Consider the following 14,072-nt stretch of genomic DNA (forward strand, 5'->3'; position numbering starts at 1 on the left):
AGGCCATACTTGACCGACACTGAAAGTTTAAACAGTGTGTAGTGATTTTTTTTTCTTCATATGGCTCAAATCACACCAATAAGAAGCAAGTCTATATACAAACAGACAGCACAGTAAGAGACAGAGAGCTGGGTAATTGTGTGTATACAATTCTGTCTGATACTTGACACAGCACCTTGAGGGCATAGTTCAAAATTCTTTAGTTTATAAGCTTATTTCAAACAGACCAAGGATGCCTAAATAACCTATAACCTTGTCAAATAATTTCCTTTCCCTACACACACAAAAAGTGTTTTCAGATTATAACAGTTGCTTTTTATTAAAACTGCACCACAGATTTGGAAATCTTAAAGGATTTTTTTTTTTTTTTTTTTATATATATGGAAACATGTGATAACATGTCATAAAATAATAACAGAGAATGCATTGCATGAGCCCTGTCAGCACCTCCAGCATAATCATTTTTTTATTGTTTGAATATTTATGCTAAAGAGCTGCAATAATGGAATCACCACTCGTTGAAAAACAATGAAATACAATATTCTTAACATTGTAAAGTTTATTTATTTGTTAAAGTGATATTGTTAGTGTTTTACACAAGAAAACAATATATAATCGTTGAATAGATCTGTTTTTAAATGAAGGTTTTAAAATGATGTTAAAACATGTTAAAATGATATTTGATGTGTCTATCAAATAAAAAGATGTCTTACCCCTGGATTTTGATTGACTGAAATCCATATATCTAGGTTCCACGATTATTATTTTTGAAAAAATGTTCTGTGAAATGTTTTAATTTTGTAAGTTGGATGACATTGGCTATCCAAGAAACTCTTGAATTTAAATTGAACAATGAACCCAATTGAGTGTTTTTACACAATACGATATTGTTTAGGATGAAACTTCAGGTTACTTTCTTATTTATAAATCCATTGCATGAGATTATTGTTGCATATTCTTTTCCTGACTTGTACATAGTGCGAGGGAATTCTGGGTTTTCAAAGTCCACTTGAAAAAGGCCAAACCGAACACTGTAACCACAGGCCCATTCAAAATTATCCAGAAGGGACCAGGCAAAGTAGCCCCTAACATCAACTCCATCTTGGTGAATAGCTAAAATAAAAAATAAATGTCATTCTTACAAAATGTTGGTTAAATAATATGTAATGACACATGTCAAAGTCTAATCGCAATTTAACCTAATGCTAATTTATGAGGCACTGTTGCTTTACTTAATAATGTTCTTAATGAACTGTAACAAAACATTTAATATAGCTTATTAAATATGCACATACAAACTTTTTAACTTAGGTGTAGATCAATTGGCAGTCTTCTCTTTTCATAATATCTATTCCAGAGTCAAGTTACGTTTAACAACATATAAACTCAAACCATTTATCATACTATATATATCTTGTATCTTTTTGTTTGTTTTAGTTATTTTAAGAAGTATATTTTGATTAACACTGGAGAGGAAACTGAATTCATTATGAAAAGTAAAAACTCAAAGAAATACAATTTAATTATAGATGTAGCTTTTGAGCTCCATTGAAATGAAAGGAAGGAAGAGCCTTCATGTTCATGATGTACCTATCAGGATCTCCTGTAGAGTTTCTCGGTAGAACTGGCACCGCTGGTTATCTTCTAAAGACGCAGGGCCCATCAGAGAGAACCCATTCTCTGTGATGTAGATTTCTGGGTCGTTGCATGTTTTCTACAGATAAAAAGGTGCATTGAGCTTAGATTGTGTTTGCCCTATGGCTCCCTGATGTATTATTAAAACAGGAAACATATCTTCTGTACTACACAACAAAATGTTACATTTTAAATGTGCTTATGAAGTATTGAGGGTATGTTCAAAATGGTTTTCCCTGTGGCTTTGGATGACTTTAGTAACCCTGAATTTCCCAGAAACCATTTTACACAAACATCTATTCAGAAACAACCTCTGAGTGTTGGTGCTCACTCACTGTGGGTGTATGACTAGCTATTAACTGAGCACAAGTGAGCATCAAAGCTGAGGGTTCCTTCTAAATATGGGCATAAATGTCTGGTTTGGGGATTACACTTTCTAAACTAGTTTTGTTTCCAGAACAAATGAACTACACAAACACACTCCCACATTTTCATGGCTCTAGACAAACAACTGAGATAAATGTATCAGAAAGGCACAATAAGTAATCAAAGTGGGCATTTTTTAAATTAAGCATATCAAAATAAACCCCAACCACCTAACGTAAGGATATTTATATACACAAGCCTTTTATTATAGTCTTTTTTATTATTGATATCCATTATTACTGTATTTTTTTTTTTTTTTTTTTAAATATACATGATTGGAAATGTATTTACATTTACTTAAAATAGCATTTTTATTAGTCTTTTTTATGCTATTTTTATGTTTTATTGTGCTGTGTGTATTATGTTTTCTGTAAAGCACCTTGTGGTCTATGACATAAGGTGCTATATAAATGAAATTAAATAAAATGAAATAAATAACAGATCTACATCATGAAAAAAACTATGAAGCTAACCATAAGTGTTATTCAGATCCTGCTAGATACATCATCAACATATTATCTGAATGTTTTGTGGGTGGTTTAACAGATTAATCATCTGCTGCCAACGTCCTTGTAAAACATATACAAAGCTTACCTTAATGTATTCCAGCAACTTTCGCAATCCCCAGGGAACTACAGCCAACCAAGCGACTCCAGGCACAGGCCAGGACGGATCTATGATACCTTCAGCTTCCATGTCAGTTTTAAAGCTTTGCATCTCCAGTGGGCTTTTTGAATATTTCACTTTGCGACTAGTGTAGTAATTTAAGGCAAAAAAGTCAGCAGAACCCTTAATCATGTTCTGTTCCTCCTTTGTGAACTCAGGTAACCGGGACGACACGAAGCCTTGCTTTTCACTTCTAGCTTTAATCTGGGATTTCATGATCGCTGGATAGTCTCCATCAACAAAGATAGGATTGGCAAACCAACCTAACATGAATGCCATATAACGGTCAGTGGCATCAATATCGTCCTGGCTGCTTGGATCAAATGGTTCTGCCCAATCACTGTTCAAAGCCAGTGATACTAATCCTTTTTGCTCCTGTCTGAAGATGGTGTTATAACTGTGCCAGGCTTTGGCGTGAGATTTTATCATGTTGTGACCCACCTGATATACTGACATCCCAGGTTCCTTTAATCCTGGAGGGAAAATACCTTCTTCATAACCCAAGTTAGCAGAAACATGAGGCTCATTTAATGTAAGCCATAGCTTTACTCTATCCCCAAACGTTTGGAAGCAAAACTTTGCATACTCATCAAAGATATCCACAATCTGTTCATTTTTCCAGCCTCCTTTATCCTCAAGGGCTTGTGGCAAGTCAAAATGGTTCAATGTTACCATAGGGGTTACTTTATTCGTCAACAGGTCATTTATGACTCTGTCATAGTAAGCAACACCTGTAAAATATTACATGAATTTAGTTTCCCATTTAAATCCTAATCAGATTTTAAACCATGATGAAATTCAAGTGTTCAAACAGCAGAATTATACCTAATAATACCACATGCTATCTAATGTAGAATGTAAAGCTGTGAAAGGGCCACATTACGTAAAACTTGTAATGAAAAGAAGAGAAGAAGTTTGCTTGGAAATTAGAAACCTCTACATCAATATTTATATAGAATAATAGATGGCTTGGAGTCCATTCCTTATGAGAGCAGTCTAGCTTTTGCCAGCTTAATAATGGACATCACAAGTCATCTGATACAGAAAATATTTTAAATTAAAAAAAATAAAACTCTCAAAGCTGTATAAATAAAGCTGCAATACTCTGACTTTTTTTAATTAAAAGTGAATAAACCTCAGGAAAGCGGACAACAAACTACGGTACTGAAGCATAGTAAAATTATAGATTTGGAATTAACATTATAGATTTGGAATGCTGTAATATCGGCATAATAATAAAACAATTAGACTTTGTTACTGTGATTTTATAGTGTCAGCAGAATGGCTCAATAAAAGTGTATGACAACAACAACCCTAATAACCTACCTTTTTTATTAATGTTGCATGCTGTTCCTTCAGGCAGCAGGCGTGACCACGAGAAGGATAAGCGATAGTGGGACAGTCCAAGCTGCTTGATACACTTCAGATCCTCCTCCCACAGTCCATAGCTGTTGCAGGCTCTGTCTCCTGTTTGGTCCTGAAATATTTTGCCTTTCTGATGCGTAAATGTATCCCAAATACTAGGACCTTTTCCATCGACATTCCACCCCCCTGTTTCAAAACAAGATAGCATAATGAGTGCTGTACTGTATATGACACATACCAATATTTGTACATGTCATTGGCCAAAGTTCATGTTCTTTGACTAGGCAGGGAATTCAGAATACTCACTTTGAAGGTCTTTTAAAGAGGGAAGACAATGGGTCAATTGCAACTTTGCAATTAGACTGGTTTGAACCTGAAAATGGCCTTACGAGTTCAAAATCAATGTACCAATTTAAACCACAAGGTGTCAGAAACCAACTTTCATTTAGTCTCATTTAAAGGTATAACTTGGTCCATGCATTGGGAGGTTTTACTGTGTTTTTTCTCTCAATGGGTGTGCTAAGTATTTCCAAATATTTTTGAGTGATTATTTTAATATCTAATGGGGTTTTACATTTTGTGTTTTTTTTTTTTTTTAATTATAGAGGGGTATATTTATTTGATTTTACTTTCAATAAATTAACACTTTAATTTTTGGACAGTCACAAAGTCATGAATAATTATCAAACACAGGTGATTATATAACAAACTACTGTAGTGTAGTGTTATTCTCAGGTATGTGGATAAAAAGTGGTATGCAGCAGACTGCGCTTGCTCGTGCCTGCCTAAACAATTTCCGCGGAGCGCCAATTCAAATCTGGCACGTTACGCTATTATCGGTCTTTTTCATCTTTTTTAATTGAATTAATCATATTTTTCTACCATTAAGAAAATAGTATGCAAACATTTATCATATGCACTACATATGCAGTACATTTTTTTACTTCTGCAACTTTGCGGTGGACTTCTCATTTTGTCTTGATCGTCCTGAATTGTTTTTTTTTCTTTTTACAGAAATTGATTGTCTGTTTCCAGTTTAAGTTTGCAAACAAATTATGTACAATTAATGGTAAATGTACCTGTTTGGCAATAGGAAAACACATCACATCGCAATTGATTGCATCTGTACCAAAATCTCACAGCGTACCACTTTCTAACACAGGTCAAGTTTTGGTACGCATACCACATTGTGATTATTTACTTATTTACCACTTTCTAACACTACACTGCATATATATATATATATATATATATATATATATATATATATATATATATATATATATACACACACACACACACACACACAGTGCTGTGAAAAAGTATTTGCCCCCTCTGATTTTCTGCATTTTTGCACATTTTTCACATTGTATTTGGTCAAATTTTTTTTGTGGATTGTAGTAGTATATAGAGGGAGTCTGAGAGAAAAAATGACACCAAAGTTTGGTGCTTCTTTCATTTGTTTGGTGTGCAAGGTAATGAAACATGCAATCTTCAGGTGTGAAAAATTATTGCATCCCTGGTCCTGGGGACCCACTGTCCTGCTGGTTTTTGTTCCAACCAAGCTCTCAATTACTTAATTGAAACCTTAATTGAACTAATAATTTGTTTAATTTGACTTTTTAAATTGATTAGCTTACAAAATGTTGGAGAATTCAAGTTCCTTATATAATTTTATATTTAACATGAAATCTCCAACTCTTTAAACTAAGTAAAAAGCTCTGATTAATTCCATTAAGCGTTCAATTAAGTAATTGAGAGCTCGGTGGGAACAAAAACCACCAGGACAGTGGGTCCCCAGGACCAGGGTTGAGAACCACTGTTCTAGAGGCACATCATGCCACGAACAAAAGAAATTCCTGAAGACCTGGAAAGGGTTACAAAGCCATTTCTAAGGCTCTGGGGCTCCACCGAACCACAGTCAGAGCCATATTGTCCAAATGGAGAAAGTTTGGGACAGTAGTGAATCTTCCCAGGAGTGGCCGTCCTGCCAAATTCTCTCCAAGAGCAAGGCGTAAAATCGTCCAGGAAGTCACAAAGAACCCTAGAACAACATCCAGGGATCTGCAGGCCTCTCTCGCCTCGGCTAAGGTCAGTGTTCATGACTCCACCATCAGAAAGGCACTGGGCAAAAATGGGATTCATGGCAGAGCAGCAAGGCGGAAACCATTGCTCACTAAGAAGAACATGAATGCTCGTCTCATGTTCACCAAAAAGCACCTGGATAATCCTCAAGAGTTCTGGAACAATGTTCTATGGACAGATGAGTCAAAAGTGGAACTTTTTGGCCGACATGGGCCCCGTTATGTCTGGCAAAAACCAAACACTGCATTCCACAGTAAGAACATCATACCAACGGTCAAGCATGGTGGTGGTAGTGTCATAGTTTGCGGATGCTCTGCTGCATCAGGATCTGGATGCCTTGCCATCATTGAAGGAACCATGAATTCTGCTCTACAGGAGAATGTCAGGCCATCCGTCTGTGAGCTGAAGCTGAAGCGCAGCTGGGTCATGCAGCAAGACAATGATCCGAAACACACAAGCAAGTCTACAACAGAATGATTGAAGAACAAGAAATTTAAAGTTTTGGAATGGCCTAGTCAAAGTCCAGACCTAAACCCCATTGAAATGTTGTGGCAGGACCTGAAACGAGCAGTTCATGCTCGAAAACCCACAAATGTCACTGAGTTGAAGCAGTTCTGCATGGAGGAGTGGGCCAAAATTCCTCCATGGCACTGTGAGAGACTAATTAATAACTACAGGAAGCGTTTGGTTGCAGTTATTGCTGCTAAAGGTGGCATAACCAGTTATTGAGTCTAAGGGGGCGATTACTTTTTCACACGGGGGCATTGGGTGTTGCATAACTTTCTTTAATAAATAAATGAAATATGTATCAATATTTGTTCACTCAGGGTCTCTAATCTAATATTAGGTTTTGTTGAAGATCTGATAACATTCAGTGTCAAAAATATGCAAAAATGCAGAAAATCAGACAGGGGGCAAATACTTTTTCACGGCACTGTATATGTATATATGTGTATATGTATATATGTGTATATATATATATATATATATATATATATATATATATATATATATATATATATAGTATATATATATATATATACATATATATACACATAGATAGATAGATAGATAGATAGATAGATAGATAGATAGATAGATAGATAGATAGATGAAAGGTGCAGTAGACTATAGGCTTATATCTCATTATAATGGTGTTTGTACTTGGTCGTCTGCTTCTGGTCTTTGGTAAGTTCTCCACGACTTCAATAATAAACACATTAAGAGGTTATGCAGTATTTAGCTGTTCATATGATCTGTGAATTATTCATATATAAATATATATGAGTTTATTATAAATATAAAATATTCTGAAGAAGCCCATACATTTTAAACACACACACACACAGGGCAATGAGTCAATTGTGCAGTACATATGAGTTCATATAAGACTTTAAAACAGGTCTAAAATAAACCAGTAAATTGGTCTTATTAAACCAATTAATTGGATCTAGTGTTTGGAAAGTAGGGTTTTAGACCAGTATAATGTACTAACTGAGATTGAACCAAACTTAAATGTAGTACCAAGATAGTGTGGTTTAAGTCAGTGAAACACTGCAATTGACCTAAGATGACCACAACAGATCTTTAGGAGGTGTTTATCGAAAGATATATGGAGATAGTAACGATTCGGTAGGATACACCGTACTGTACAGTCATGTACCCACCTTCTACCTGATAGGCTGCTGTTGCTGCTCCCCACGCAAACCCTTCAGGAAACGTGGCGTTCTTCAGTTCACCAGAGAAGGGCATGTTGACATCTGCGCTTCACAAGAAAGTATATAAAATGTAAAGGTAACATATATTTGGTTTTTGAAAACATTTAGGTAAAATAAATAAATAAATAAATAAATAATAACTACTCAGTTACTCCTACATACACCTTGTTCTGTAACATTAGCATTTCGGTTTTGGTTTTACAAAACAATGGTTCAAAGATTAGTTAATAATTTGGATCACTCACCGATCCTGGTTTCTGAGAAACAATCGAGGTAGAAATAAAGCACACAAATATGATGTATTTACATTATTGTAATTTAACTGTAAACCTTGCTCAGTATGTTCCCTCTCTATTTTAAAACAAGAAGCGAACAAAAACACTTCCTCATGGCCACTTTGCACCTCCCACCGTATTGCCACTGGCAAAAGAGACACACGCCCACATAAAAGCTACATCCAACAACGCTACAGATACATTAAAGTTATTACATTTATTTATAGATGTAATTATGACCTGGAAAATAACATGTTTTCTGACTTTCAAATGTTCTGTTTATGGTTCATAAAATAGCATATTGTAGCGAGCACGTGAGTAATTGACGCACACACAAAGCAAAATGCGGTTTGTATTGGCAGCTACAGCTAGCACCATGCACACATACAGCCCGGAGCCCTACACCAGCTGGAAACTGCCAGGGTGACACACACTCAAACGGGCAAACCGAGTCAACAATCTCAGAATTATACAACACAATAATTATGAGCGATAATCAAAACAGTGAAATAACAACAACAATGAACATATTCGCCAAAACAGTTCGCAATTCCAGTCCCCTTCCAGGAGAGGCTGACTCCGGGCACGGCTACAATATTAACGCTATAGGGGTAACCTCAGCAATTAAGTTATGGTACATGGACAACTGACTGTAAATATAAACTCGGCTGGTATTAATTAATATAACATCCATGTTGTACTTCGACCTATGTAACAATAAATGGTAATCTTGGTAACTAGTATTACTCAAAGGTTGGCTTAATCAGCTGCAATGGTTATTAAAGTGGGCAGTATACGCCAGTATGCATACCGGTAACAAAACACCCTTTTATTTCGAACAACAACATAAAAAATGGCTTTACGTCTCTGTATAACGTGACTACGGTGTCCATATTAGGACATCTTCAAACATCTGTCAAAAATAAATCGTCAGATACTCCCTCCTCCCTCCGTCATGCTCCATGCTCTCTCCTCCCTCTACCTCATGTTTGCAAAGTCTCAGAGATCAGAACATAAAGAACCGTTTCCAACTTTTACGCGTTTTCAATGGTTAGATGTACTGTTTTTTTTTTTAATTAAGCACGATTTTTTACTTAAACAAAAAAATTCTAATTGAACCTACCTGTTCAAGGTGTTACATGAGCCCCCCAGTGGGTAGCATGTAGTATAATCCCATTTGCAAGCACCCTAAATTGCAAAAGCAGTAAAAAAAAAAAAAAAAAAAAAAGAAAGAAATAAATATTACACTTTTATGATGCGTAATCTATAAATAATTGACAGGAAAATAATTTTCTGTTTTCATTGTATAACATTAAAACACTAACAAGTCCTTTAAAAAAAGCATAATGAATATTGTAGATGGCATTTCAAAACGATACATAATCCGTAGCTCTGGCTGGCTGAAATGGTAAAATCAACCAACCACCAATCTGTTAGTCAAATTTCATATACCATCAAATGAAATGAAACTCTGCTGTACCTTGCCTCTTACATAGTGGTATGATTCTCAGAACAGAGAATTGCATTCCTTACCTTTGGAGTCAGAAATATTTAGATCACTTCATAACAAACCTCTTGTCTGTCTGCAGGTACAATTAACAGATGAGTTTCTGCAGTGCTTGCAAGCTGTTGATTAAAAGTCAGAAAGACTATATTGTATGACGCACATTATAAAGCTCTTATCAGTCATCTGCAGAAGAGCTGTCACCCAGCACCTACCTATTACTTATATCTGCTGCTACAGTGATTTAAGACAGGGGACAACTCACCCTGTCAAACCTTGGTTATAACTCCTTTGAATGATCTAAATTGCTTTTTTTAGCCAAAGCTACCCAACAGCAACATATTCTATTTCGAATAAACTGCCAATAACCTAATTTTAATAAAAGTTATGAGTGGGAAGTCTTCTATAAAGCTCTTTGGCCTCAGGCCTTTATACTTGTTTCACAGAAGGAATTTCCTCAGGCTTTGTTGTTTTTTAGACACACTGAAAGTATTGTGTTGAGTTCACTTAAGCCTGAACCTTTTTTTTTATCTTAATCAAGTGATCTTATCACCCCACACACCCATCTCTCATGGAGGACTAAACTCATTTCTTCAGTGTTTATTGACTTTGGAATGCAAGTCTTTGTTCTCTTTTATAGTGTCCTAGATTGTTACGACACACAAGACCCACCAGCAATTGATTTTTAACCAGGATTATAAATGCTTGAGACATATCTAATTTTCCAAGGGGATCCTGTGAAAAGAATACCTAAAATGTTTCTACTTCAACTTTAACTACACACAGGGATTGCTATCTCATCAGATCTCAAAAAACAAATTCCCCTACCACCATGGATTTCCCTTTTATCAGATTTTCAATACCTTATCTGCGATGGGCGTCAACAGTCCCTGGACAGACAACACCGGGTGTTGGGAAGGTCATTTGATTACACTCCCTCATGGTTAATCCTTAAAAAGCATGAAGTAAGGGGGAAGTGCTTTCTTGGGGGACCATCTTTCAGATAAGATGTTGTCCTTGTAATGAATCTCCTCCTAGCAGTTGATGAGTTAATAATGCTGTTATCAGCATAACAGAACTTACTTTTTAATTGAGTGGTAAGGTGCTCATCTTTGAACCATATGGTTTGCGGTTTGCTTCCAGTCCTTTCCTTTCCATTAAATTCAATGGGCTGAAATGCCAGTCCATAACATCCAACTGTTTAATTTATGATGTTAAAGATCCCATAGCACCTTTTCAAGTAAGATTACTGGTGCTAACATCCAACTACTACAGGGTAAAACAATTCTACCCTTTTTTCTGCTCTGATTAATTGAATTCCCAAAACTTCTTTCAGGAAAATCATATATTTGAATTATATGATATTAAAACCTAACCTGACTTGATAGGATGGTACAGGAGTGTGTATCACTTAATTGTTGTCAATTGGCCCGAAGTGTGACTTGGTGGCACCAGGGTACCCCACAGCTTTCAGTCACAGTGGTTGTGGTGAAGGTTCTTTCAGAATCATGAAAAAGATTGTTAAAGATCTGATAAACCAAGCAAGAGAATTTATATTTTTAAAATCAGTGATTTTTATTACATTTCGAAGGTGGCTTTGAAGATCTGTGTGCTTTATTGCTCACAGAAAAGTAATTCTGGCAATATCTGCAATCTAGACAAATTACCTAGAGAAATACATGTTTTACACTTTTTTGTTTACTTTACTTTTTTTAGTTGAGCCCTGCAATTTTAGTTATGGATGTAACATAATAAAAAAATCATATAAAGTATCAACCAATGCATAGAGCAGCACTAATGTCTAGTGTTTATTGATTTTCAAATGGCACATCAAAGATATGATGGCTTGTTCAAATCTGAAAGGCGTCATGTTTTTTAACACCTTGTAAGCAGAGGTATGGGTTCCAATGAATCAGTGTGAAGGTGTACAGTGTAAACAGGCATGAGACTCCCAAAGATAGATTATATGCCACTGGTAAAGGCCTGCTATGTTTAGAAATCTGAAGCTTTCACTATATGACATCTTACTCACAGTTATCTTGTTGTCTATGGCTTTGTACTGTTTCTAATTACAGCTGGTACACCAGAATGTTAATTCACTTATAGAGAGGACATGTTAAAGGGCCAATTTGAGGCAAGAGGAGTGCTTTAAACAAAAGGAGAGTTTTAAAAAGTCACAAGGATAAATGTACTTTTATCTTTAATCTGAAGGCATAATTGGTCATCCACAAGCATTAACACAATCCATCTTATGTATTGCTATTTGAGTCCATGTCATTCACACCAGTGGCAGCTGGTAGTCATGGGGAGGCAGGAAAAAGCAGAGGTCCTGGGATCCCCTTAAGCCACCAGGAGTAGAATAATCTTATTATTCTATTCAGACTGACAACACTTTTCATATCTTACCGTTTTACCCCAATTCAAAGCTGTTAAACACATTTTGTCCACCAGCCAGCAGAAAAAAAAAACAGTAGCCCACTGTAGTTTATTCTAATACACTTAACTGTTACACACTGCCAGCGTATGTTTAAAATACAATATTAATATAGCATTTAGATTTCAAGACCACGTCACTTTAACATACATTGCATAAAATATTTTCTAAACAAAGTTGTTACAGCAGGAGAAAGGCAGACAAAAATCAAGTACACCCGATCAACAAAATAAACAGATCTATTTAATATAAAAGAAGCAATTCAGACAAATTTTAGTTCTATAGCAAGGTATATTACTCAGCTGTATCTCTTGAAGCAAAGGTGGCTGATGGGAAAACCTTCTCCCAAAAGTAATTAAAAAACAAAGAAAAAGAAACAGAAATTGTGATTGAAAATTAAATAAATCAAACTACTGCATTTGTATTTGCTAGTACTACGAAATTTGTGATAACCCGCACCTCTTTCCTTTCACTCTCGTCAGTGTTAGCATCTGAGGTCATCAATGTGAGATGGGACACATCCGTCAATTGGCTAAAACAGGCAAAAGGGGATGGGAAGCATGCCGTCTTTGGCTAGTATTTTAGATGGCTCTCACGTGTTCCATGCTAGCCATCTGAAGAAATGGAAGAACATGATTGTCTAATAGGCATGCTAATCATAACTATAGATAAGGTGGCCATATGGCTCTGTGTTCAGCAGGACAGATTGGGACAGTTCAGGCTTTTCAACTCACAACCCAATGCATTCTAGTAAGCGTAGTCCTCTTTCTTTTAAAGGAAAGAATGATGCCTGAGACAGGTAAAACATACCAGAATGAATTGGGTTGTGAGTTGAAAAGCCTGAACTGTCCCAAACTGTCCTGCTGAACACAGAGCCATATGGTCACCTTAACTATAGAGGAGGCAAGAGCGTGTCTGCCTCCTCCGAATGTACAGCAGTGACTGAGTGGAAAATTTGGATCAGGTGACTGCCTCATCGCAAAATAAATATGTTGCATATTACATATAAATAAATACATAAATAAGAACTTATTTATTTAAAAATGACTAACTATGCAGTTCCTCCTCTGCCTCCTGCTCTGAGCTGCCACTGGTTCACACATGTCCGGTGCTTCTCTCCATTCAGTCATCACATAGGAAATACCACTATGTGTTTTTGCTTCCCTTTCTGGCAGGTTATACCAAACACCAGCCCTTATCTTTGTCTACTCCAAATGATCACCCTCTCTGTCTGTTTACAGTCAGTTATTCTTAAGGTAAAGCAACTTAAACCTTGAAGAAGATTTCATCCGTAGAAGAGAAAAAAATGCACAATAGAAGATATATCACTTCCACAGCCTCCAGGGGCTGGACTTTCCACAGTTGTGCCTGTAGAACTGATTACTGTCCATGAGGTACCACAGGTCCCAAGGTATCCATTTAGGTTTTAAAGAAACATTTGCATTTGAAAACTGAAAAAAGCATGTTCTTTAAACACTGCCCAAACCCCCAAATGATCCCATCCACGCAAAACAATATTTAAAATGGTTGAGATTTAAGTGGAGATATCACCTGTTAAAAGAAAGAAAGAAAGATATGGCCTATTTCTCATCACTCCACTGAACTCACATTTCTTCCTGAACACCTATCCAAAAGACTTATGACGAAGTGAGTGATGGGTAATTTATAAAAAGGCAAAATGACCTTTTTTCAGTTTTATACTGTGCAACCGTAGAGGCACCCCAAGACATTGATAAAGAGACTTTGACGGAAATATTTGTTGACTTTAATTAAGTTTGACTCTCCTGGTGGGCCAGTAGTAAGATATCTCCCAACCTGGTATAGTTAGGCAGCAATGCCAAGATTGGTGTTGCTTTTTGAAGCTCAAGCAGGGAGAATTGTTATGAAGGGCACGTTACATGAAAAAGATATGATCCCACTGGGTGTTCAAGAGTAATAGGTTGTCATGGTTATGCCTGTGGTAG

At 36.2% G+C, this 14,072-nt stretch overlaps 1 protein-coding gene across 4 annotated transcripts; it reads right to left on the minus strand.

Moving 5' to 3' along the window:
* Positions 1 to 541: 541 nt before the first annotated feature.
* On the minus strand, positions 542 to 9,769 carry LOC117420881 (cytosolic beta-glucosidase). Of its 4 annotated transcripts, XM_059032710.1 has the most exons (7): positions 9,704 to 9,769; positions 9,294 to 9,358; positions 7,845 to 7,937; positions 4,054 to 4,278; positions 2,656 to 3,458; positions 1,591 to 1,714; positions 542 to 1,113 (listed from the first exon to the last, which is right to left on the minus strand). In XM_059032710.1, the coding sequence occupies exons 3-7, from the start codon at positions 7,927 to 7,929 to the stop codon at positions 905 to 907; spliced, it is 1,446 nt and encodes a 481-aa protein (XP_058888693.1). In that variant the 5' UTR covers positions 7,930 to 7,937; positions 9,294 to 9,358; positions 9,704 to 9,769; the 3' UTR covers positions 542 to 904. The 4 variants fall into 4 exon arrangements, with proteins under 4 accessions (XP_058888693.1, XP_058888683.1, XP_058888687.1 ...); XM_059032700.1 differs by lacking the exons at positions 9,294 to 9,358; positions 9,704 to 9,769 and adding an exon at positions 8,982 to 9,032; XM_059032704.1 differs by lacking the exons at positions 9,294 to 9,358; positions 9,704 to 9,769 and adding an exon at positions 8,141 to 8,971.
* Between the last annotated feature and the right edge of the window lie 4,303 nt (positions 9,770 to 14,072).

The sequence above is a fragment of the Acipenser ruthenus genome, chromosome 1, assembly GCF_902713425.1.
Source record: "Acipenser ruthenus chromosome 1, fAciRut3.2 maternal haplotype, whole genome shotgun sequence".
Classification (NCBI taxonomy): Eukaryota; Metazoa; Chordata; class Actinopteri; order Acipenseriformes; family Acipenseridae; genus Acipenser; species Acipenser ruthenus.